This window comes from Somniosus microcephalus, unplaced genomic scaffold (assembly GCF_052327205.1).
Source record: "Somniosus microcephalus isolate GS21.2 unplaced genomic scaffold, FLI_Smic_1.0 scaffold175, whole genome shotgun sequence".
Classification (NCBI taxonomy): domain Eukaryota; kingdom Metazoa; phylum Chordata; class Chondrichthyes; order Squaliformes; family Somniosidae; genus Somniosus; species Somniosus microcephalus.
Window position 1 is genome coordinate 416,752 of NW_028225362.1, and position 26,135 is coordinate 442,886.

At 43.2% G+C, this 26,135-nt stretch overlaps 1 protein-coding gene across 2 annotated transcripts in view; it reads left to right on the forward strand.

The window, feature by feature from the left end:
- The window catches only part of LOC147082102 (V-type proton ATPase subunit C 1-A-like), a 159,666-nt gene that overhangs the window by 121,394 nt on the left and 12,137 nt on the right, over positions 1-26,135 (forward strand). For both annotated transcript variants that reach the window (XM_085980447.1, XM_085980448.1), the window contains exons 3-8: positions 7,750-7,844; positions 14,013-14,104; positions 14,558-14,656; positions 20,667-20,735; positions 22,602-22,694; positions 22,783-22,876. In XM_085980447.1, coding sequence (XP_085836573.1) covers positions 7,788-7,844; positions 14,013-14,104; positions 14,558-14,656; positions 20,667-20,735; positions 22,602-22,694; positions 22,783-22,876 — 504 coding nt within the window. In that variant the 5' untranslated portion in view covers positions 7,750-7,787. The remainder of the gene's footprint in view (positions 1-7,749; positions 7,845-14,012; positions 14,105-14,557; positions 14,657-20,666; positions 20,736-22,601; positions 22,695-22,782; positions 22,877-26,135) is intronic.

Genomic DNA, 26,135 nt, shown 5'->3' on the forward strand with positions numbered 1-26,135 from the left:
TAGTGTAAAACTGCAATATTTGCCACCAAAATTACTACTTTATCACCAAATTCTGTTTCAATCATATGATTGTGTACCGTATGCAGAGTACATTGAAATGCTGATTGATAGATTATTATGTGCATGTGAAAGAATTTGACTGGGGTTTAAAGCCAAGTTTGGTTATTTTGACGTTTCTAATTTGTTTCATAACAGTAAGTGAAAGCCCAGAAACCAACATTCAACCCCTCTTCCATAATTGTTTTAGCTTGTATTTACTGAATCAGTGCTTGCTTAACCCAGATCTCCCCCAGAATTGGCTGTATCAATGTAAACAGATAATAGTCTTGCACATACATCCAGTGTGTACCTCCTTTTGAAAAATATCTTTACTCTTGTCTGCATGTGCACATGTGCTCGTGCTCAACATTTAGAAATACGGTTGTGAAGTGCCCTGCTGAGAGCCAGAAGTGTAAGTGGGTCACTCTGACCACAGCTATTTGAATGCTGCTCCCTGATGATGATACTAGATCTCAACATAATAGCATGAGATGATTAAATAACAAATCTTCTGTCATTTTGAGCGTATTTGTATTACTACATAATCAATGTGAAATGTTCTGTACAATTGCAGTGCGGCAGTAATGCTGAAATAGGACTGCAAGGTAAACCATTACCACAAGTTAAACTGACTTTCTGACTGGGAAATGATCCAACCGGCCTTGGCTTTTTCTGCTGCCAACTTGTATTAAACAATCTTATTGCCTTCGGCCCCCACCACAAAGTCCTTACCCTTGCCACTGATTCTGTCACCCTCCCTGGCCATAGTCTCAGACTGAACCAGATTGTTTGCAATCTCAACCTTCTATATAACCACGAGCTGAGCTTCCAATCTCATATGCTCCAAGTCTCAAAGACGGCCGACTTCCACCTCTGTAAAATTACCTACCCACCATACCAGTCTATCTGCTGCTGAAACCCTACAGACCAACTCTCCTGCCTGGCTGCCGTTCTCCACTCTCTGTAAATGTCATCTCATCAAAACGCTGCCATATTCTGTCCTGTACTCGGTCCCGCTCACCCATCGCCCTGTTCCTGCTAATTCACATTTGTTAAGTCTGTGTGTTATATTGAGAATTACTACACAGACCACAAGAGTAAAATTTAACAGGTCTTTACTGGTTGAAGGTCAGGGCGGAACTGCCCAATAAATCATTACACAGCACTTATATACCGGTGTGGTCACCGCCGGTATTACAGTATACAGCAGCCAAGAGAAAGTAGTGCAACTCTTAAAATAGTTCTCTTAAAGGTGGAACGGTTACATACACTACAATCCTCCCTTTTTAGCTTAACAGTACATATATTCCCCATTAAACATAACATCATAACATATATACACAACTTCATGTAAACACAGTTCACAGATTCAGTCTCTGAGGCGGCGCCTCCTGCGCCTCCTGACTCGGTCCGGATAACGCCTCGGTGGTGTAGTAGTTTTCGGTGGTGTAGTAGGTTCTTGTTGCTGGGGTGACTCATCTAATAGTCCTTCACTGGACTTAACAGCTTGAACTTTCGTAACTGCAGAACCAGCATTGCTGCCTTCTAAAGGCTCAAGTACCTTGGGAAGTTTTTCTGCTTCCAGACTGATTTGGCTCAGTTCGGAGGGACCACGTGCGTGACCTGGTAGGGGTGATAATGGTTCAGATGAGTCATCATCTTCATCATCATGGGACAACTCGCATGAATATACTAGATTGCTGTCCTCCTCAGTATCTACGTCCTCCAAATGTTTTATTATTTCTATTTTTGGAGCGTCAACTGTGAGTGTGGCTGTGGTCTGTGCATTACTTGATTTGTAGCTATATTCACCAGAGTCTTTGGGTGTGAGGTTTGTAATGGTAAGTTCTATCACATTCTTATTTTGTTTAAATTTGTATCGGTCAGCAGATTCGATTAAGCTCTGGTCTTTGTACCATCTGACCATCTTGGGAGTAGGTGTAAACTCACAGCTCAAAGTAGCAGAATGCTTCTCTTCCCCTGTAATGTTCTGTAGTTCTTTGACCACCTTTGACGGAGGCTCTTTAATAGTCAGCCTCGCCTCAGATTTTGATTTCCCTGCAATAAACTGCAGCAAGCCGGTCATCTTACAAGTTGTTTTTTCCAGAGTGAGACGATGAATAGTGCCACGATGCTCAATGTCCACATCTTCAGAAGCATGAAGAATTTCACCATTTAGTATCCATTTTGGAGGCTTCACGTCAGCAACTGAAAGCTCACACTCAAGAATGGCGTCACTTAGCTCTGTCACTTCCACATCACATATGGTTTTAATGATGGCAATTGGTTGCTCTTCTACATATAACTTTGCTGGGCTTTGGTCATCTATGGCATCGCACATGTAGTTGCCTTCATCTTCAAAAACGACATTATTAATAACGAGCTTCCTGTACACATCTTCACTCACAATCTCATATTTATTACTGGGATGAATCTCTTTGTCTTTGTAATACCACTTGACAGCAGCATTTGGCCTGGAAACCTTGCATTCGAAAATGACACGATGTTTCTCCATGCCAATCTTCTCTCTTAAGGGTTTCACAATTTTAACTGGTAATTCTTTAATTCGAAGCAAAGCTCTGGAAGTAGCGCTTTCAGCAACAAATTTGATCTCTGCAGCATCTTCAGTTTTTGCCTCTGCCACCAATTCCCTGAGTGGCTTATTACTGCTGACACTGCTCACAAAAGGGTGCTCTTTCTTCTTAGCTTTCAACTGATCGATGAATTTGACATATTCCCTTTCTTGCTCAGCTTTGATTCGTTTGGCCTCATCGCGCAGACGGTTTGTGTGTTCCTGTTCCATTTTCTCAATCAGCTGCTTCTGCTGTCTTACCAGATTCTCCCACTCTGTGTCAAAGAACTTTTTCTTTGCATTCATCTCTTGCTCAAAACGGCGAATCATTTGTTCTAATTGCTGTTGTAGTTTGAAATTGAGTTGAGTTCGAGCCCGGTGTTCCTCAGAAATGTGCATGTCTGTAGACTGGACAGACTCAGAATCCTCTGTCAAACTATGTTGTTGTTGTTCAGTGGAATTCTGTTCTGATACTTTATTCTCTTCTGAAGCATTTATGCACTCCTTCGTTTTTCCATCATTAGTCTGCAAGTCCATTTTAGACTTGTCTTTGGCACATGGGCTGGTCTTACCATCATCAGTTCCAGAGTCTGAGCTGATTGTCTTCACCGAGTTCTCACTCTCTGCTTTGTCACTGTCACTGCTGCATATGCCCTCATCCAATATTCCGGACAATCGTGCAGGTTTGACATTTTTTTTCTTTCCGGAATCTACCGTTATTGCTTTTAGGGAGTGCCAGTCCATATTTATTTTCCTGATCCACTCCCATCCCAGAAGTGGTGGACCTCCCTCAGGTAGTACATATATGTCCATTCCTTGGTGTTCTTTGCCCTTGTGTACCACCTTGACTTTTATCTTTCCGATGGGGTATACTCTTTGCCCCGTGTATGTCTTTAATACTATCTCCGTATCCCGTAGGGGAATATGTTTGAATAACCTTTTGTAATCTTGCTTATTCATGACTGTCAACGCCGATCCGGTGTCCAATTCCATCTTCCTTTGGACTCCTGCTATCTGCAGTGTGACCCAGATAGTTTGTCGGTCAGCTTCCTTACTCACATTGTGAATTCTCAGACTACCCAGTTCCTTGCTGTTGGAGTCTGAATCCGAATTCTGTTCATCCGAACTCTTCTCAGCCACCTTATGTACCTTTCTGCACTTTTCCTGCGGTGACTTTTTGTTGCTGGTCTTCTTTCCTGACCGGCATACTTTAGCTATGTGACCAAGCTTGCCACATTTTCTACATTCCTGGTTTTTAAACCAGCATTGGTTCTGATCGTGTGTTGTCTTCCCACAACGATAACATTTCGTTGTACCCAAAGCCATTTGATCTACGCTGAGTACCGCTGCCTTCAGCTGCATTTCCGCAGTGCCTCTCGCTGCGGCTTCGTGCGATGCTGCAATAGAGACAGCCTTATCAAGTGTAAGATCATTCTCTTCAAGTAGCCGCTTTTGTGTTCCTTCTTTCGACAATCCGCACACAAATTTGTCTCTCAGTGCCTCTGTCAGTCCTTCCCCAAACTGACAGTATTTCGCTAGCTTACGCAGTTCAATTAAGTACTCCACGTTGCTTTCCTCTTTCAGTTGCGTTCTCGCATAAAATTTAAACCGTTCCGCTAACATCAGCGGTGTGGGGTTCAAATGATCCTTCAGGACAGCAACAATATTAGCGAAAGTCTGATCCGTCGGTTTAGCTGGTGATAGAAGATGCTTCAATAGTCCGTATGTCTTCGCACCCATTGAGTTTAGTAAGGTTAGTGCTTTATCTTCATTTGATATTTTATTTGCCTTACAATATATCTCTATGCGTTCTACATACGTGGCCCAATCGTCAACATCGGGATCAAAATCGTTGATGTTACCACGCTTAGGCATCCTCGCGATCTTCTTGAGAAACAAAAGAATTATTTATTTTTTTTCTTTTACAAAATGGCGGTTTCCCGCGCTTGTCTTCTTCCCCCGCCTCCGAAAATGGCGGCTTCCTGCGTTTGCTTTTCTCCCCCGCTGGCTGTAATGGCGATTGCCGTATTGCTGCGTTCGCCCTCCCCCAGCGGTTTTCAAATCGCGCCTCCCAGCCCCTCTTGCAGTCCGGTCCTTTCCCCCGGCTGCGGCTGAGTTCTCCGCGGTTTTTTTTTTTTTTTCTTTTCTCCCGCGCCTTACGCTGACCCGGTCGCTGCGCCTCACGGCCTCGGTAGCTGCCCGGCCTTTTTCACCGGTCGCGGTCGAGCTCTCTCTCGACGCTGTTGCGTCTCCCAGCCCGCTTGCAGCCCGGTCTCTCTCACCGGCTGCGTTTGTATTCACCGCGGCTTCCATGCCTTACGCTGCCCCAGTCTCAGCGCCTCTGGCCCCGACTTCTGTCCGGCTCTTTTCCCCGGCCGTGGTCGAGTTCTCCGCCCTTATATCCTCCGTTTTTTTTTTGTTATTTTCTCCCCTACTCACAGTCAACGTGGCCGACTTGCTGCTCGTCGCTGATCGGCTTACCCAGCACCGTGATAGAAGGGATGATCACTGCCTGTTGCTGATGGAAGGCTTCGTGTCAGAATTCTTCCTTCGCTCTGCAGACTCGAGTCTTTTCTCAGCAGAATGGTGAGGGCGGATGCCTCTTCTCGACGCCCGTTAAACTGCCTTGGATGTATCTCTGCCGCAGGGTAAGATCGTACTCATCGCCACTGTTAAGTCTGTGTGTTATATTGAGAATTACTACACAGACCACAAGAGTAAAATTTAACAGGTCTTTACTGGTTGAAGGTCAGGGCGGAACTGCCCAATAAATCATTACACAGCACTTATATACCGGTGTGGTCACCACCGGTATTACAGTATACAGCAGCCAAGAGAAAGTAGTGCAACTCTTAAAATAGTTCTCTTAAAGGTGGAACGGTTACTAAAATAGTTCTCTTAAAGGTGGAACAGTTACATACACTACAACATTGGCTCCCGATGCATCCAATTTAAAATTCTCATTCTCGCGTTTAAATCCCTTCATGGGTTCGCCCCTCCCTATCTCTGTAACTTCCTCCAGCCCTACAAACCCCTCCCCCAAAGTCTTACTTTGACTCTGGCCTTTTGTGTACTTCCCACTCCCTTTATTCATCATTGTCAGCTGTGCCATCTAAACCAGACATGCTCGAATTCTCTCAAAACCCCCCTGTCCCCCCTCACCATTTAATTTCAAGTAATGTGGTTTGAGCACAGGAACCTGCTGTCTATTTCGTCAGTTTGCTGCCTACTTAACAAGACTTTTGAAAACTGAATAAAACTGGTGCTACAAACAACCATTAAGAACACAAATGTGTTAAGATTATACCGTATCTCTATTCAGATGAGACTGAGATTTACTTTGTGGCTTTTGATATTATTTAATCCCTTTTATAAGCTTACTACCTTGTAACACCTTCCACGCCATGTGCTATCTTCATGCTAGTTTCATAGTGTGTTGTATAGTATTTATAATCTTCCTTTACACCTCATTCATTAATGCTTTTTGGAATACTTAGCTTTTTTTTCCCCTGCCAATTTTATTCCTCTTATGAAGGCATTGACCTCTTGCGGCACTGATCCACGGGTACCCTATATAATATGAACCTCGATGTTGCATTTCTCATCTATTCTGTTGCAAGGGCATCGTTGTTGAATCCGATCATGTCTTTGCTCAGTGTCCTTGTGTAGATAGCCAGCTTGGTGCAGGTGGACAGCAATGATCAACTAACTCAGCCAAGAATGGGGATTGAACCCCTACCTGCCCCCAGGTCCATATGGCTCAGCTTCTTGTTACTTTAAATAGTTGATTTGGTGAAGCAGTTGTGGGTTAAATGGGCTTTATAATCAAGTGAATGATCTCCTGGATTGCCGCTTCCACTCACTGTTGGGTGACTTTAGTTCTATATGCTTTTAAACAATTGACAGTGTTCATTGCCACCCTAATGTTAAGAGCTCACTGTAACTTGTTTCAGGCTGAATTTGAACTTGAATTTTAAATGTTGAATGCAGAATTATGTATATAACCATGAAATGGTTAACTTTGATCTTTTTGTACGAAATTAAATTTCATGGAGTATACTATTCATATTGAATTCTTGTGATTTAGCTTAGCTACTTATTACAGTAGTTTCATATCTGTGCTCCTGTGTACAAATAAAGTTTCCATTTTACTGCAGTGTAAAGTTTGCTTTTCAAGGTCAATTCTCTAAGATTCTAGCTACTTATGATTCTGAAACTATGTTCCTATACACAAGGCTTTTATTTAATTAATTAATAGATGAACAGTGTTCAAGGCTGTGGGTCAAGCTTTTACACCAGGTAGAGATGGAAAAGGAAACCCATTTGGCCCATCCGAGCTCTTCCTTCCAGAAAGAAATGCTGCAGTCTGAGCCACAATATCCAGCTGTTAAATGATTCCAGAGTTATTGCTTCCACTACTTCACCTGGAAGTTCATTTCACCTGTTGATCACTTTGTGTGAAGAACTTCCTGACTTCAGGACAGCACTGATGCTGGGGGCACTGTACTCAGCACTGCTTTCTTGCCCTTCCCTGCACCCAACCCCCCCCCACCGCCCTTTTATAAAAAAAAACTGAGTAATGCTCCTAACAAATATCAACTGCTTCATATCTTTCAGCCAATTTCATAGGCATTCCCAGGTTTTTGCATTGAATTCCTTATGCTTAAGTAGCTGTAGCAAGGGCTTTTTGAATGTCCAAGTAGACCATATTGTATAGCTTTCTACCATCCATTTGAGATGTTGCTTTGTCAAACTTACAGGCAGGACTTTCCCCATCTAAATCGCTGACTGCTATTTACTAGATGATTGTCATATAGTAAACCTTTAGTTAATTTATCATTGATTCTGTTATTTACCTTGTTCTGACATAGGATTGCCAAATCTATTTTGGCACAGTTTTTGAAAATTAGTACAATATCAGCTTGTTTCTACTCTAGTGGGATTTGTTTAAAAAAATCTGAAATTTTGACTGCTTAGTGCGCCAACATACCTGTGCGAAATACTGTCGGCTCACAATCAAAATAATTCAGATGGGTACATAGAATTTGTTTAACTGGTCACGGCTGTTTTTATTCTAACAAAAACTGAGAATCTTTGTTCTATTACATTTTTAAAACAGGTTGTGTTTTTTCCCCTAGTTGACTTGGTCACCTATATCACAAGTTTTCAGTGGGACATGGCAAAGTATCCAATCAAACAGTCTCTGAAAAACATTTCTGAAATCATTACTAAGGTCGGTGTTTAAATTCATTTTTGGAACTCAATAATGTGCCTTTAACACAAGTTCTGCAGTCTGCCAAAATTTCCAAGGGATATTGTGTGTAAATATTTCGTGTTCACTAAAGATATTTCAAATGGTTTAGTTTTGAGTGTTTTTATCTTCTAATTTTATAATTGTTAGAATCACTTTGGAAACTTGTGAGCAGAAATTAACAGTAATGTTTAGATTTTACTCCATACATTATCTAGTTGCGGAGGAATATAAATATTCTTCTGTGTTAAGGCCAAATAACGTACAACTGTAATGTCCATAACAGATGTTCTAATATTTTATTTGCTTTATTGAGGATACATAGTCATACGTTATAGTCATACGGCACAGAAGGAGGCCATTCGGCCCATCGAGTCCGTGCTGGCTCTCTGTAGAGCAATCCAGTCAGTCCCATTCCCCCGCTCTATCCCCATAGCTGTGCAAGTTTATTTCCCTCAAGTGCCTATCCAGTCTCTCCTGGAAAACATTGAGTGTCTCCGCTTCCACCACTTCCGTCGGCAGCGAATTCCAGGTCGTCATCACTCGCTGCATTTAAAAAAAAGTTTTCCTTACATGCCCCCTGTATTTCTTGCCCAAAACCTTAAATCTGTGTCCCCTAGTCCTTGTACCATCAACTAGTGGGAACAGCCTTTCCCCGTCTAGCCTATCCAAACCTGTCATAATCTTGTACGCCTCTATCAAATCACCCCTCAACCTCCTTGACTCTAATGAAAACAAATCCAACTTCTCCAACCTGTCCTTGTAGCCAAGACCCCCCATCCCCGGAACCATTCTGATAAATCTCCTCTGCACCCTCTCGAGGGCCTTCACATCCTTCCTAAAGTGTGGTGACCAGAACTGGATGCAATACTCCAGTTGTGGCCTAACCAGCGCTTTATAAAGATTCAGCATAACCTCTATTTTTGTACTCAATGCCTCTATTTATGAAGCCCAAGATCCCATAAGCTTTGCTAACCACTCTCTCAGTATATCCTGCCACCTTTAGGGACCTATGCACATTAACTCCCAGGTCCCTCTGTCCCTGCACACTCTTTAAAACTGTGTCATCAAGTGTATATTGCCTCTCCCTGTTCCTTCTGCCAAAATGCAGGGTAGCAGTGACGTACAGGAAAATAGAACAATTGTTTGTGTTTTATGGACTGTCAACTTGTTGATAATGGTGATTTTAAAATGGTTTGCCGAGAACCAGAAAGCTACTGTTTAGAGCTTGCTACATTTTTTTTTTGTCATGCCCACATTCCCAACTATGGTAGAGTTGAAGTTTAGTTTGGTATGAATAGAGCTTTTATTCTGTAAATTTGCCAAAGAACCCTTGATAGCAGTGGCTGATGCAGATGTAATGTTCTTGGAAGCAGTGGGTTGCATGTCATTGGCACCAGTCAATGGCATGGTCATAACAGTTGGGTACAGATGCTATTCTGCAACATAAAATTTAGCATCAACTCTCTCTACCATTTCCAAGTAGCAGTGGGAGTGTGGATTCTTTACCTGAAACTTCAGGAGCAATTGCTGGTTAATCTTCCAAGCAGCAATGATTGATGACAGCCTCGGAGTTACTACAGAGGAGGTGAAAGGGACAGTAGTGGCAACATTTCTGAGCTCCCTGCAATGATCTCCCACTTGATGGTACTTAATACTTCGAGTCTTTCTGTTAAAGGAATAAGATTGAGGTGAAGGTGGTTAGGTCGTCTCTGGCCTGGTCAGCTAACTGGTTCTGGCGGATCATCCCAAGGATTGCTTTCAAGTTTTGTTATTTATTCGAATGGTCTGAAATGGGAATGTTCAGTACTGAATGGATACCATTGTATGCTCTGCTTGGTACTGAATGTTAGAGTCTTGGATTCTTTCCATTAGATTTAGGATGGAGTGAAATATCGAGCTCCAGAAGTGTTTTGAAACCTACTTTCTCCCACAAGACAACACTTCTGAATCAAATTTTCATTGTGTTTTGCTATATGATAGATTTTATTGCTCAACAGTATGTTATACAATAGCTTGGTATAACTGGCCACTTATGTAAAGCACTGAGCACTGTTTTAGAAACATAGAAGATAGGAGCAGGAGTAGGCCATTTGGCCCCTCGAGCCTGCTCTGCCATTTAATGAGATCATGGCTGATCGTCCAAATTCAGTACCCTGTCTCTGCTTTCTCCCCATATCCCTTGATCCCTTTAGCCTTAAGAAATATATCTAACTCCTTCTTGAATATATTCAATGAATTGGCCTCAACTGCCTTCTGTGGTAGAGAATTCCACAGGTTCACCACACTCTGGGTGAAGAAATTCCTCCTCATCTCAGTCCTAAATGGCTTATGACTTACCCCTTACCCTTAGCCTGTGACCCCTGGTTCTGGACTCTCCCGCCATCGGGAACATACATCCTGCATCTAGTCTGTCTAGTCCTGTTAGAATTTTATAAGCTTCAATGAGATCCCCTCTCATTCTTCTAAACTCTAGCGAATATAAGCCTAATCGACCCAATCTCTCTTCATACTTCATTCCTGCCATCCCACGTATCAGTCTGGTGAATCTTCGCTGCACTCTCTCCATGGCAAGAACATCCTTCCCAATCTGTTGCTGTTCAGATAATAATCTGCCTTCCTGTTTTTGCCACCAAAGTACATAACCTTGCATTTATCCACATTGGGCAGATGCATGGCAGATGCAGTATAATCACCCAATCTGTCCAAATCACATTGGAGTTTCTCTGCATCCTCCTCACCGCAAACACGCCCACCCAGCTTTGTGTCACCTGCAAACTTGGAGATATTACATCCAGTTCCTTCAACTAGATCATTAATATATATTGTGACTAGCTGGGGTCCTAGCACCGATCCCTGCGGTACCACACTAGTCACTGCCTGCCACTCAGAAAAAGACCTGTTTATTCCAACTCTTTGCTTCCTGTCTGCCAACCAGTTCTCTATCCAAGTCAGTACCTTACCCCCAATCCCATGCGCTTTAACTTTGCGGGACCTTATCGAAAGCCTTCTGAAAGTCCAAATACACCACATCCACTGGTTCTCCCTTATCTATTCTACCAGTCACACCCTCAAAAAATTCCAGTAGATTAGTCAAGCATGATTTACCTTTTGTAAATCCATGTTGACTTTGTCCGATCCTGTCGCTGTTTTCCAAGTGCTCTGCTATTACATCTTTCATAATGGACTCTAGCATTTCCCCACTACTGATGTCAGGCTAACCGGTCTATAATTCCCTGTTTTCTCTCTACCACCTTTTTTTAAATAGTGGGGTTACATTAGCTACCCTCCAATCTATGGGAACTGTTCGAGTCTATAGAATTTTGGAAGATGACCAGCAATGCATCTACTATTTCTAGGGCCACTTCCTTAAGTACCCTAGGATATAGATTATCAGGCCCTGGGGATTTATCGGCCTTCAATCCTGTCCATTTCCCTACAAATACTGATTTCTTTCAGTTCCTCCCTCTCATTAGACCCTATGTTCCCCGATATCTCTGGGAGGTTCTTTGTGTCCTCCTTTCTGAAGACAGAACCAAAGCATGTGTTTCATTGTTCTGCCATTTCTTTGTTCCCCATTATAAATTCCCCTGATTCTGACTGCAAGGGACCTACGCTTGACTTCACCAATCTTTTTCTCTTTACATGTCTATAGAAGCTTTTACAGTCAGTTTTTATGTTCCCTGAAAGCTTACTCTCTTACTCTATTTTCCCCCTCTTAATTAATCCCTTTGTCCTCCTTTGCTGAATCCTAAACTGCTCCCAATCCTCAGGTTTGCTGCTTTTTCTGGCCAATTTATATGTCCTCGCCTTGGATCTTATGCTATTCCTAAATTCCCTTGTTAGCCACAGTTGAGTCACCTTTTTTGTTTTATTTTTTTGCCAAACAGGGATGAACAAATTCTGTAGTTCATCCATGCGATCTTTAAATGTTTGCCATTGCCTATCCACCATCAACCCTTTAAGTAACGTTCCCCAATCCATCTTAGCCTAGTCGCACCTCATACCATCGTAGTTTCCTTTATTTAAATTCAGGACCCTAGACTCTGAGTCAACTACTTCACTCTCCATTTTAATGAAGAATTTGATCATATTATGATCGCTCCTCCCCAAGGGGCCGCGCACAACAAGATTGCTAATTAATCCTTTTTCATTACATAATACCCAGTCTAAGATGGCCTGATCTCTAGTTGGTTCCTTGACATATTGGTCCAGGAAACCATCCTGTATACACTCTAGGAATTCCTCCTCCACGGTATTGTTACTAATTTAGTTAGCCCAATGTATATGTAGATTAAAGTCACCCATGACAACTGCTGTGCCCTTATTGCACGCGTCTCTAATTTCCCGTTTAATGCCATCCCCAACCTCCACATTACTGTTTGGGGATCTGTATATAACTCCCACTAACGTTTTCTGCCCCTTGGTATTTCTCAGCTCTACCCATACAGATTCCACATCATCAGAGCTAATATCCTTCCTTACTATTGTTAATCTCTTTAACCAGCAATGCTACCCCACTTCCTTTTGCTTTTTGCCTGTCCTTCCTGAGTATTGAATACCCCTGGATGTTGAATTCCCAGCCTTGGTCACCCTGGAGCCATGTCTCTGTAATCCCAATTATATCTCATCCGTTTACATCTATTTGCGCAGCTAATTCATCCACCTTATTACGAATGCTCCTTGCATTAAGACACAAATCCTTCAGGCGTCTTTTTTTAAGACTTAGTCCTTTTAGAATCATTATTTACTGTGGTCCTGATTGATTTACACCCTTGATTTTCTGCCTTCCACTTTTGCTTTTCTCCTTCCTGTCTTTTGCTTCTATTCTTGCTCCCCTTTCCCCTGTCTCCCTGCACAGGTTCCCAACCCCCTGCCATTTTAGTTTAAACCCTCCCCAACAGCACTAGCAAACACTCCTCCTCGGATATCGGTCCCGGTCCTGCCCAGGTGCAAACCGCCCAGTTTGTACTGGTCCCACCTCCCCCAGAACCGGTTCCAATATCCCAGGAATTTGAATCCCTCCCCCTTGCATCATTCCTCTAGCCACGTATTCATCTGCAATATCCTTCTATTTCTACTCTGACTAGCACGTGGCACTGGTAGCAATCCTGAGATTACTACCTTTTTGAGGTCCTATTTTTTAAATTTGCCTCCTAACTCCCTATATTCAGCTTTTAGGACCTCATCCCATTTTTTACCTATATCGTTGGTACCTATATGCACCACGACAACTGGCTGTTCACCCTCCCTCCCCCTTCAGAATGCCCTGCAGCCGCTCCGAGACATCCTTGACCCTTGCACCAGGGAGGTAACATACCATCCTGGAGTCTCGTTTGCGGCTGCAGAAATGCCTATCTATTCCCCTTACAATAGAATCCCCCATCAATATAGCTCTCCCGCTTTTTCTCCTCCCGTCATGTGCAGCAGAGCCACCCATGGTGCCAGGAAGTTGGCTGCTGCTGCCTTCCCCTGTTAAGCCATCTCCTCCAACAATATCCAAAGCGGTATATCTGTTTGCACCTACTACTCTGCCTGACGGTCACCCATTCCCGTCCTGCCTGTGCAGCCTTTACCTGCGGTGTGACCAACTCCCTAAACGTGCTATCCACGATGTCCTCAGCATCGCAAATGCTCCAGTATGTATCCATTCGCAGCTCCAACACCGCAATGCGGTCTGCCAGTAGCTGCAGCTGGATACACTTCCCGCACACATGGTTGTCAGGGACCCAAAGTAGCATACATTGTAAGTATATAGTAGAGACAAACAGAACGGCATTCAAAATGCAGTTGGATGTTAATACGCAAGCTGCACTGGAAGATTCAGTGCTGATGGGGTGAATGGCCTTTTTTTGTCCTTTTACATATGCTCAGGCCATAATTCTTGCTGATTTCGACATTCATTCTTTTGCGAATGTGCTAGGTAGGCCCTAGTTCATTTATAACTTTTGCAGAGAAGTTTTAAATAAGTAATCGACTGCTGGGATACTGGTTGTCTGTGAAAAGGGGATAGTTTCAATTTACACTGAATTTTAGCATATATTTGATTTCCAAATGCTACAGAAGGTTTTCACTTATTTTTACTTGCACACTGTTCCTGGGCCATTTGAAAGATCCATTAACTATTATATGCTGTTTGGAAATTTGCAGCAAGTATCACAGATTGACAATGATCTAAAAGCAAGAGCATCAGCATACAACAATCTGAAAGGAAACTTACAGAATCTAGAGAGGAAGAATGTGTAAGTTATTTTTTCATGTGTATCATAATTTAAATTGAATTGCCTTGCATTTAATCTGCTTTACAATTACTGTAAAGTTAGAAGTATAAGTATTTTTACCTCTTGCTCTTTTGTTCTCCCTTTTTATGCCACATCCCCAGCTTAAGAAGTTAGATACCTCAAATAGTCATTTTACAGTCACTGGGGTTTACAGTTGCTTCAATGATGGGAATGTTGGAAGTTATGGTGGGACCACTTTGGGATTAAGTGGTTATTCCCATTTGTAGCCTATTTCTTGTCCATTCGAATTAGGAAATGTAAATGTAACCTTTTGAGAATTAATTCTTCATCCTTGGCCTCGACCATTATTGTGTCCTTTCGAAGCGCTTGTAAGTATTAATGATATATTATTTTCCCCAGGAGAACTGCAGTATTTACCTTGTGCTGATAATTGGTTTGTATGGTCATTTGTAGGGGAAGTTTGATGACGAGAAGCCTTGCTGATATTGTGAAGAAGGAAGACTTTGTAATGGACTCTGAATATCTTGTTACTTTGTTGGTAGTTGTGCCGAAGTAAGAAACTTTTTTTAATTGTTTTTTTAAAAAAGTTGTCAAAAGTTTAAAAATTGTGTACTAGTTCAACATGGCTGGTTAATATGAAAAAACCCAAATATTGATGGTAAAAGCTGAAAGTTCTAAGAAAAATCAGATGAAATGTGAAGAGATGCATTTTGGAAGGAAAACTGAGGAAAAACTAAACTAAATGGTGACATTTTAAAGCAGGGTGCAGGAACAGAGACCTGGGGGTTCACATACACAAATCTTTGAAGGTGACAGGACAAGGTGATATGGCTGTTAAGTGTTTTACTTTAAAGTTCATTATCCTCCATATTATTACAAGCATGTCAATGCCTTGGAGAGGGTGCAGAGGAAATTTCCTGGAATGGTGCCAGGGATGAGGGAATTCAGGTGTGTAGAGAGACTAGCGAAGCTGGGATTGTTCTCTTGGAGCAAAGAAGGTTAAGGGGAGATTTAATAGAGGCAATGCATTTGGGGAGGGCTAAAAAGGCAAGGGAATACACAATAAATGGTAGGATACTGAGAAGTGTAGAGGAACAGAGGGACGATAGCAAAATGCTGCAGATGCTGGAAATCCGAAATAACAACAGAAAATGCTGGAAAAACTCAGCTGACACAGCCCTCGACCGTGTCCATTTTATCTCCCGCACTTCTGCCCTCACCCCTGCCCCTCCCTCCCGGAACCACGATAGGGTTCCCCTTGTCCTCACCTTTCACCCCACCAGCCTCCACATTCAACGGATCATTTTCCGCCACCTCCAAAGTGATCCCACCACCAAACGCATCTTCCCCTCCCCTCGACTTTCAGCATTCCGTAGAGACCGCTCCTTCCGCGACACCCTAGTCCACTCCTCTATCACCCCCAGCACCCCTTCCCCTTCGCCCGGCACCTTCCCGTGCAAGCGCAGGAGATGCAACACCTGCCCTTATACCTTCCCACTGTCCAGGGCCCCAACACCCCTTCAAGGTGAAACAGCGATTTACTTGTACTTCTTGCAATCTAGTATACTGTATTCGCTGCTCACGATGCGGTCTCCTCTACATTGGGGAGACCAAACGCAGATTGGGTGACTGCTTTGCGGAACACCTCCGTTCAGTCCGTAAGGGTGACCCTGAGCTTCCGGTCACCTGTCATTTTAATTCACCGCCTCATTCCCACTCAGACCTCACTGGACTCGGGCTCTTGCATTGTTCCACGGAAGCTCAGCGTAAACTCGAGGCACAGCACCTCATCTTCCGATAAGGCACTTTACAGCCTTCTGGACTCCGTATTGAGTTCAACAATTTCAGATCATAACCTCAGCCCCCATTACATTTTTACTTTTTTTTATCCACACCTTTGTTTTGGCCCTCTTTCTCCCCCCCCCCCCCCACACTTTTTTTTTCTCTCCCACATGGCAGCTGTCTCTCATTCTGCCAGCGCATTTCACACCTAATCTAGAGCCGTCTTTTGTCTCCACTAGTCCTATCACCATCTCGTCTCGTTTTGAATACCTCTTAATGTCTCTTCACTTCTCTTTTGTTCTCTCCCAGCCTGGCCTTTTAATCTATTTCATTTCCTGTGCATTTCCAGTCTTGACAAAGGGTTTGACCCAAAACATTGACTCTATTTTCTCTCCACGGATGTTGCCTGGCCTGCTGAGTTTTTCCAGCATTTTCTGTTATTGAGGAACAGAGGGACTTTGGAGTGCATGTCCACAGATCCCTGAAGGTAGCAGGTTGGGTAGATAAGGTGGTTAAGAAGGCATATGGGATATTTTCCTTTATTAGCCGAGCCATAGAATATAAGAGCAGGAAGGTTATTCAACTGCATAAAACACTAGTTAGGCCTCAGCTAGAGTACAGCATACAGTTCTGGTCACCACATTACAGGAAAGATGTGATTGCACTAGAGATGTTGCAAGGACTGGAGAATTTTAGCTATGAGGAAAGATTGGATAGGCTGGGGTAGTTTTCTTTGGAACAGAGGAGGCTGAGGGGAGACTTGACTGCGGTGTATAAAATTGAGGGGCCGAGATAGAGTGGATAGGAAGGACCTATTTCCCTTAGCAGAGAGGTCAATAACCAGGGGGCGTAGATTAAAAGTAATTCGTAGAAGGATTAGAGGGGAGTTGAGGAGAACCCAGAGGGTGGTGGGGGTCTGGAACTCACTGCCTGAGTGGGTGGTAGAGGCAGAAACCCTCATTGCACTTAAAAAGCACTTGGATATGCACTTGAAGTGCGGTAACTACAAGGCTACGGACCAAGAGCTGGAAAGTGGGATCAGGTTGGATAGCTCTTTCGGCCGGCACAGACACGATGGGCCAAATGGCCCCCTTCTGTGCTGTAAATTTCTCTGATTCTAGGTGTTCAAAATTGAGTAGTTTTGATAGGGTAAATAGGGACAAACATTTTCTACTGGCAGGAGGATCGGTAACGAGAGGACACAGATTTAAGATAATTGGCAAAAAATGCCAGGGGGGCAAGATGAGATTTTTTCACTGAGTTATGATCTGGAAAGCACTGCCTGAAAGGGTGGTGGAATCAGACTCAATAGTAACTTTTAAGAGGGAATTGGACATATGTTTAAAAAGTAAAAATTGCAGGGATATGGGGCAAGAGCAGGGGAATGGGACTAATTGGTAGCTCTTTGAGAGTCGGCACAGAGCTGAAGGGCCTCCTGTGCTGCATGATTCTTTGATGTCCATTCAATTATCCATTATAGTCACTATTATAACAATTAGTGTTGTTTTGTTGACTTCTGGGTAGACCAGAAGTTGAAATCTTGTAACAATACAAACCTCCTGAATATTTTCCAAGTGCTTTTCCTGGAGTTTTATCATTAAATGTCAGAATGTGGTGTTTCTGGTTCCATCCAGTGTTTGAAAGTGGAATTGCAAAAATAACATTAGACTTGCCATTCAACGTTTGATGCTTCATAAGGCAGAGCAATAGTTGAAGGGTACAATTTATAGTTCAGTGCATATATACAGTATATTGATCCCACATTTACTAACCTGAACTTTACCACAAGGTCGAACTATATTGAAGGGAGCTAATAAGTTATTCTTGGGCCTTACAAGTCTGTTACTTCCCTATTATAATTTAGTTTTTTTTCCTGCACCTTTTGAATTCTCATCTCTGTAGCCAAGAATAGTGACTACTGTCTATACTTGCTTGTCCTAAATTGTAATCAGGATTGAATTTTCAGGCACCTAGATATGAACCTGCATGTAGGGGGCAGGCTGTTTGAGTTTTGCATAAGGTAAACATTCCAAAGGTTAACTTCCTATATCTTTAGTCATTATTTCAGATTGGGTAGATTCTCGGTTAAACCAGTTTTGCTGGAGGCTTCTTTCAGGGTCAGTCACAATGAAGGCAGCAATATCTAGCGTGTTCCATCTAATCTTGTGCCATGCCTGGCCCTGAAAATAGGGCATTGTGCAATCCCAACTGCTCTCAAACTATAATTAAGGCAAAATGGCCCTACCTTGGTTTAGAAATTTTAAGATAGTATTATGTGATCTCAAGAAATGGATGAGTGCACTGGATACAGCAAAGGCTATGAGCCCCGACAATATCCTGGTTGTCGTGCTGAAAACTTGTGCTCCAGAACTAGCCGTGCCTCTAGTCAAGCTGTTCAAGTACAGCTACAACACTGGCATCTACCCGACAATGTGGAAAACTGCCCAGGTATGTCCTGTCCACAAAAAACAGGACAAATCCAATCCGGCCAATTACCGCCCCATCAGTCTACTCTCAATTATCAGCAAAGTGATGGAAGGTGTCATCGACAGTGCTATCAAGCAGCACTTCCTCATCAATAACCTGCTCACCGATGCTCAGTTTGGGTTCTGCCAGGACCACTCGGGTCCAGACCTCATTACAGCCTTGGTCCAAACAGGGACAAAAGAGCAGAATTCCAGAGGTGAGATGAGAGTGACTGCCCTTGACATCAAGGCAGCATTTGACCGAGTGTGGCATCAAGGAACCCTAGTAAAATTGAAGTCAGTGGGAATTGGGGAAAACTCTCCACTGGCTGGAGTCATACCTAGCACAAAGGAAGATGGTTGTGGTTGTTGGAGGCCAATCATCTCAGCCCCAGGACATCGCTGCAGGAGTTCCTCAGCAGTGTCCTAGGTCCAACCATCTTCAGCTGTTTCATCAATGACCTTCCCTCCATCATAAGGTCAGAAGTGGGGTTGTTTGCTGATGATTGCACAGTGTTCAGTGCCATTCGCAACTCCACAGATAATGAAGCAGTCTATGCCTGCATGCAGCAAGACCTGGATGACATTCAGGCATGGGCTGATAAGTAGCAAGTAACATACGTGCCAGGCAATGACTATCTCCAACAAGGGAGCGTCTAATCCCGCTCCTTGAATTTTAACGGCATTACCATCGCCGAATCCCCCAACATCAACATCCTGTGGGTCCCCATTGACCAGAAACTTAACTGGACCAGCCACATAAATATTGTGGCTACAAGAGCAGGTCAGAGGCTGGGTATTCTGTGGTGAGTGTCTCCCCTCCTGACTCCCAAAAGCCTTTCCACCATCTACAAGGCACAGGTCAGGAGAGTGATGGAATACTCTCCACTTGCCTGGATGAGTGCAGCTCCAACAACACTCAAGAAGCTCGACACCATTCAGGACAAAGCAGCCCGCTTGATTGGCACCACATCCACCACCTTAAACATTCACTCCCTCCGCCACCAGTGCACCGTGGCTGCAGTGTGTACCATCTGCAAGATGCACTGCAGTAACTCGCCAAGGCTTCTTTGACAGCACCTCCCAACCCACGACCTCTACCATCTAGAAGAACCACACGGTTGCAGCAGTTCAAGAAGGCGGTTCACCACCACCTTCTCAAGGGCAATTAGGGATGGGCAATAAATGCTGGCCTTGCCAGTGATACCCACATCCCAGGAACGAATAAAAAAAAAAAGTGGCATTTTTCAAATTTTTGTGATGTTTCACCAATAATGCAGTGCAATGGTAAAACTGCATCTGTTAGTGCATGTTCTCACTCAGGCCAACATCCCCAGCATCGAAGCTTTGACCACGCGCGATCAGCTCCAATGGACGGGCCACATTGTCCACATGCTCGATAGGAAACTCCCAAAACGAGCGCTCTACTCGGCAAGAGAGCCCCAGGTGGGCAGAGGAAATGCTTCAAGGACACTCTCAAAGCCTCCTTGAAAAAGTGAAACATCCCCACCGACACCTAGGAATCCCTGGCCCAAGACTGCACAAAGTGGAGGAGAAGCATCCGGGAAGGTGCCGAACACCTCGAGTCTCTTCGCCGGGAGCAAGCGGAAGGAGCGCACGTCAACCCAAGCGCCCCTTCAACCACCGTCTGCCCCACCTGTGACAGAGACTGCAGGTCCCGCATTGGACTCATCAGTCACCTGAGAACTCATTTTTAGTCTGGAAGCAAGTCATCCTCAGTTCCGAGGGACTGCTGAAGAAAAAGAAGTGGTGCATGCTCTCGTAAACTAGTACTTGCTAATTTGTTAGAAAAGTGTTTTCCCACCTATTCACGAATGCATCAACAGAAAATTAGAAACTTGTTGCATGAGCACAAGTGCCGTACTCTCATAATTATGCATTTTGGTGTTTATTTTACCGTCATTAAAGTCATCTAGTGTTGATGTCCAGCAATTTTGAATTGGGTACAGGATGACATGTTGAGTAAGATGCTTTTGTATTTTAGTATAATTTAGAAAATAGTAAAAGCAACCATTTGATTGCAGATTAAAGTAGTTGTGGCGAGCAGGTACTTTTTTTGTTTCAGTGCTTTAGGCCATCACAATTAGAAAATTGGTATCCGCAAGTAGTAATGGACAAACTATAAAGGGATACATTGTGAAGTCTAAATAGTCTTCAGCAATCATCAACTTCATGGCATACATAACTTCATCATATAACTAAAAATGATTACAGTTAAATGACCAATTGGATGTGAAAATATCACCCTGGCCCCTGAACCATTGCATAATTATTCAACCACTTTTTTTCTTTAGAACAAGTTATCTTGAATGGGAGAAAACTTATGAAACTCTGGCGGAGATGGTGGTCCCACGGTCAAGCAAGTAAGGGAGGTCTTTGATCTATTTTCTGTAATCTTTCTATCCAGTATAAGCTGAAAACCTGTGCAATGCATTCTAACCTCTGACTTTTATTTTGGTGTGGAGCAGCTTAATCCAACTATTTAGAAGCAGTGTAGTTATTGGGTCTAAGCTTAATTTAAGGCTGAACTAACTTAACTTTCAGTTAGCGATGATAGAGATTCCTGGTATACTTAAGTTTAGCAGCCTAATAGTGCAGCATTTTAATATGAACATGCTATTCTGTAACATAGGGCACTAAATTAACTGCTATACATGCATACCAACTGAGAGTTTCATGCTGATGGTCAGTATTTGCTGACAACATTCAACACACATTGGACTGGATTCCTCTACCCTCAGTGAGACTCCTTTGAGACTCCTGCGGCTAATGGAAGGGATTCTAGCTGGTGCATGTTGTAGGCAGGAATTATCATCTACTGTATGCAACAGCTGGAACCCTTTCAATTAGCAGCAGGACTCTATAGGAGTGGCGCTGCAGGGACAGGAGGGAGGGAAATGGATGTCAACTGAATGGGAAAGGGAAGGGAGAGGTGGAGGGGAGTAAGAACCTGGGAGTGGAACTTCGGCTGGGGCTAAGAGGGGAGAGGCTCAGCAGTGTTTTGGGAAGGGGAGGAGGCAGAGTGCCGACATGAACTAAGGGGGGGGGGGAAGAGAGAAAGCATGCCAGGTTCAATGGGAGGGGAGTGGTGAAAGAATACGGAGTTGGAGGGGGGAGAAGAGTCACAGGTTGAATTGGCGGGGGGAGAAGGGGTGGAGGAAGAAAAGAATTGAGGGAGAGGAAAAGGGAGAAGAGTACTATGAACTGGAAGGGTTGGAGGAGGAGAAAGTGCCCCTTTGAAAGCGTGGAGAGTTGGATGGGTACAGTCATGAGTAAATTTACTTAGAATTTATGTGGAAGAGTGACTTTTGAGAAAATGGTGGTATGTTAGTAATTCAGTTTACAAAATCTTTGTGTGAAACATACAAATACTTACAATTAACCAGAATGCATCATTTTTAATGTCAAATTTTCAAGCGGAGCATGCTCCCGGACCCATTAGCACCAATTTTATATCTTTAGCATTTCCTTCTTCAGCATTTCATGTACTTAAGTTTACTTTCCTCCAACACAAGTGAAGGAATGTTTGGTATACCTACAACCTGTTACAAAGCTTGTGTAACTACCTGTTTTCACATGTTGTAGGCTTATAATCAGGGCTGTTCTTACGATGTCAGCTGTTTTGAAGCTGTTGGTCAGCTTTTGCTAATTTTCTATGTTGCTTATAATTCCTCACATGGTGAAGTTTGGAACTCCGGTGGCCATTCCAAAGGGGAGATGTTGCAGAGGCTGGGTGTTAGCTGACAGGGCGAGAGTTGGACGGGGTATCGTGTCTTGGTGAACTGGGGCAGAAGTTACCTGCCTCATTCTTGCATTCTTTTCCAGTGTTCTCAAAAGAGTGAGGTCCCTTGCTCACCTGTGGTGTACAAGATGGCAAGAGAAGAAGAGGGGAGAAGATGTTGGGCATACTTTTAAATAAATATCTTGTACGTTGGTCAGGCATGCAATATGGATTGAACTGCTCTGCTTTTTAGCATTAAAAAGAACTGATTTATATTTAAAATATATCTGTCACTTGTGCTTAACATGCTGTGAGTGAACATTGGGTGAGACCCAGCCACAACATTGCAAGTTCAGTGCTCAGCCTACATTTAGAGTGGGTACATTTGTGAACAGGATAACAATCTTCTTGTACTTTAAATATCAGGCCTCCGAAATCTAAGCAATGATGTATAACGATTTTAGATGTGCCATTTTTTATGAGAGACTTTTTTTTCCCCTCCTGAAAGGTTGATATGTGATGACAACGATAGTGGCTTGTTCACGGTCACGTTGTTCAGGAAGGCAGTTGATGACTTTCGACTAAAGGCCAGGGAGAACAAGTAAGGATTTCTTTCCAAATAATTTCCTTTAGAGATCTGCATTTCAGAAATGGTTGCACTCAGTTTTCTTTCCTTCCCTTCCATTCAGGTTTATTGTTCGGGATTTCCAGTATAATGAAGAGGAGCTGAAAGCAGATAAAGAAGAAATGACTCGACTTTCAACTGACAAAAAGAAACAGTTTGTATGTATTCAAATCTAAACTGTGATACAAGCCACAGCCTATGCAGCTGTAAAAGTCATGCTCTTCATGTGCAGTGTACTCCCAGAATGAGCATGTAACTGGTCATTCAATACAACTTAGTGCACAATCTGTGCTGTAGGTTGATGACCATTTAGAAACTTAACAAAAAAATATGAAGTGGCATTCTTATTACTTGTACTGGATTGGTTTTGAGCAGTTAGTAATTTAACATCAGGTGAAGAAATTTGAGGATCGTCGTGTCTTAATTAAAATTGCCAGGACATTGCTAATCTAATAGGTAGCTACTCTCTAATAAACATTTACAATAGAACCTCACCCTATTCAAGTAATTTCAAAGTAGGCGGACCACACTGTACTAAAGCTCTGGCCTACTGAAACACTAAATTTAACAATGGCCTCCCAGACCTGGTGATTTACCCTCCTGCAGACAATTGTCTAGGTATAGAGGGAGCAGCACCGAGAAGCCCATAAGCCCATGAGTGCGAGTCATCAAAGAGTGCTGTGAGTTTGGGTAAGTGTGAGAGTTCTTTAATTGTTATTTCTCTTTAAATCATTCTTGATAAGATTACTTAAGCAGTTTAAGTAAAGGGGAAAAGTTAAATATTTGGGATTCTGTTGGTTTAAGAACAGTAAAACAAGGTTACACTGCAGTAGGAGTAAATTGGCACAGCAGGCAGTGGAAACCAGCTTTCTAACCAATCAGCAGGGGTGACTCATTTGGCTGTAAACAAACAAACAGTATAAAAAGACCAGTCCAAGTGTGAGTCATCAGAGAGTGCTGTGAGTTTGGGTAAGTGGGGTGTTAGGTGCTCTTTTCAAACTTTAACTCTGTGGGTTGTAGTTAATAAGGCCTTTCTGGTGCAGAGTGACTGTTGGTAAACCATTTAACTGGTGTAACTAGAGGGATTGATTTAATTTAAATCCAATTAATTAAAGGGGATACTAGCATCTAAAATCGGGCAGAGGGTGTCCATAACTAACAATAAAAAATTTAATTAATTACATAGAATGGAGCAGGTGATGTGTTACTGTTGCGCGATGTGGGAACTGGTGAACCCCATTGAGGCTCACAGTGATTACGTCTGTGACAAGTGTCTGCTGCTACAGGAACTCCAGCTCCGTGTTGATGAGCTGGAGTCTGAGCTTCAGACACTGCGACACATCAGGGAGGGGGAGAAGTACCTGGACTCTGTGTATCAGGAGGTGGTCACACCTATGAAGTTAATTAATTCAGATGTAGCCCATGGTCAGGGACAGGACGGTGTGACTACGAGTGAGGCAGGTACGGGGATCCAGGAGGTAGAGCTGGAGGAGCCGCAGCCCTTGCTCTTGACCAACAGGTTTGAGGTTCTTACTCCCTGTGGGGACAGGAGCAGGGACTGCAGGGAGGATGAGCAACCTGGCCACAGCACCGTGGAACGGGGGGCCATTCAAGAGGGGGGAGTAAATAGAAATGTTGTAGTGGTAGGGGATAGTATTAGGGGGATAGATAGAGTTCTTTGCAGCCGAGAGCGAGAGTCCCGAAGGCTGTGTTGCCTACTCGGTGCCAGGGTTAAGGACATCTCCTCTGGGCTGGAAAGAAACTTGCAGTGGGAGGGGGTGGATCCAGTTGTCGTGGTCCATGTTGGTGCAAACGACGTAGATAGGACTAGGAAGCCGGTTCTGTTAAAGGAGTATGAGCAGCTAGGGTCAAATTAAAAAACAGAACCTCAAGGGTAATAATCTCTGGATTATTACCTGAGCCACGAGCGAATTTGGCTAGGACAAATAAAATTTGAGAGTTAAATGCGTGGCTCAAAGACTGGTGTGGGAGAAATGGGCTTTGCTTCCTGGGACACTGGCACCAGTACTGGGGCAGGAGGGAGCTGTTCCGTTGGGATGGGCTTCACTTGGCCAGTGCTGGGGCTAGAGTCCTGGCGGATCATATAACTAGGGCTGTAGAGAGGGCTTTAAACTAACTGGGGGGGGGGGGGGAAGGTTCCTAGAGAGCAAATAATAAAAATGACAACAGAGAAGGTCATAGACTTAGGTAGCAGTGGGGAAATTAAAAACCAGAGCGTGTCAGGAAGGGGCAGAAGGTATGGAGTAAAAGGTAAAGTAATAAAAAGGGCAAAAGCAGGAACTAAGTGTCACAAAACATATTTGAAAGTTCTCTATCTGAATGCACGTAGCATTCGTAACAAAATAGACGAGTTAATGGCACAAATAACTACATATGGGTATGATCTTGTGGCCATTACAGAAACATGGCTGCAGGGTGACAATGCCTGGGAATTAAATGTACCAGGTTATTTAACGATCAGGAAGGACAGGCAGGAAGGAAGGGGAGGTGGGGTGGCTATGTTAATAAAGGAAGGAATCACTAATACAGAGAAATGATATTGGGTCAAAAGATCAGGATAATGAAACAGTTTGGGTGGAGGTAAGGAATAATAAGGGGAAAAAAACACTAGTGGGCGTAGTCTATAGGCCTCCGAACAGTTGCAACTCTGTGGGACGGAGTATCAATCAGGAAATAGTTGAGGCTTGTGATAAGGGAACATCTATAATTATGGGGGATTTTAACTATCATATTAATTGGACAAATCAAATTGGGCAGGGCTGCCTTGAGGATGAGTTCATTGAGTGTATTAGGGATGGGTTTCTTGAGCAGTATGTAACTGAACCGGCCAGGGGGCAAGCAACCTTAGATCTGGTCCTGTGTAACGAGACAGGATTAATAAAAAATGTCCTAGTAAAGGATCCCCTTGGAATGAGTGACCATAACATGGTTGAATTCCATATTCAATTAGAGGGTGAGAAGGTTGGATCTCAAACAAGCGTGCTAAGCTTGAATAAAGGAGACTATGAAGGTATGAGAGCGGAATTGAGTAGAGTGGATTGGGAAAATAGATTAAAGGGTAAGACGATACATGATCAGTGGTGTACATTTAAGGAGTTATTTTACAACTTCCAAAAAATATATATTCCACTGAGAAGAAAAGGGTGTAAAAGAAAAGACAGCCATCCGTGGCTAAGTAAAGAAATTAAGGCTAGTATTCGACTAAAAACAAGGGCATATAAGGTAGGCAAATCTAGTGGGAGGATAGAGGATTGGGAAAACTTTAAAAGACAGCCAAAAATAACAAAAAGATTGATTAAGAAAGGGAAGATAGATTATGAAAGTAAATGAGCAAAAAATATAAAAACAGATAGAGTTTTTATAGTTATATAAAAAGAAAAAGGGTGGCTAAAGTAA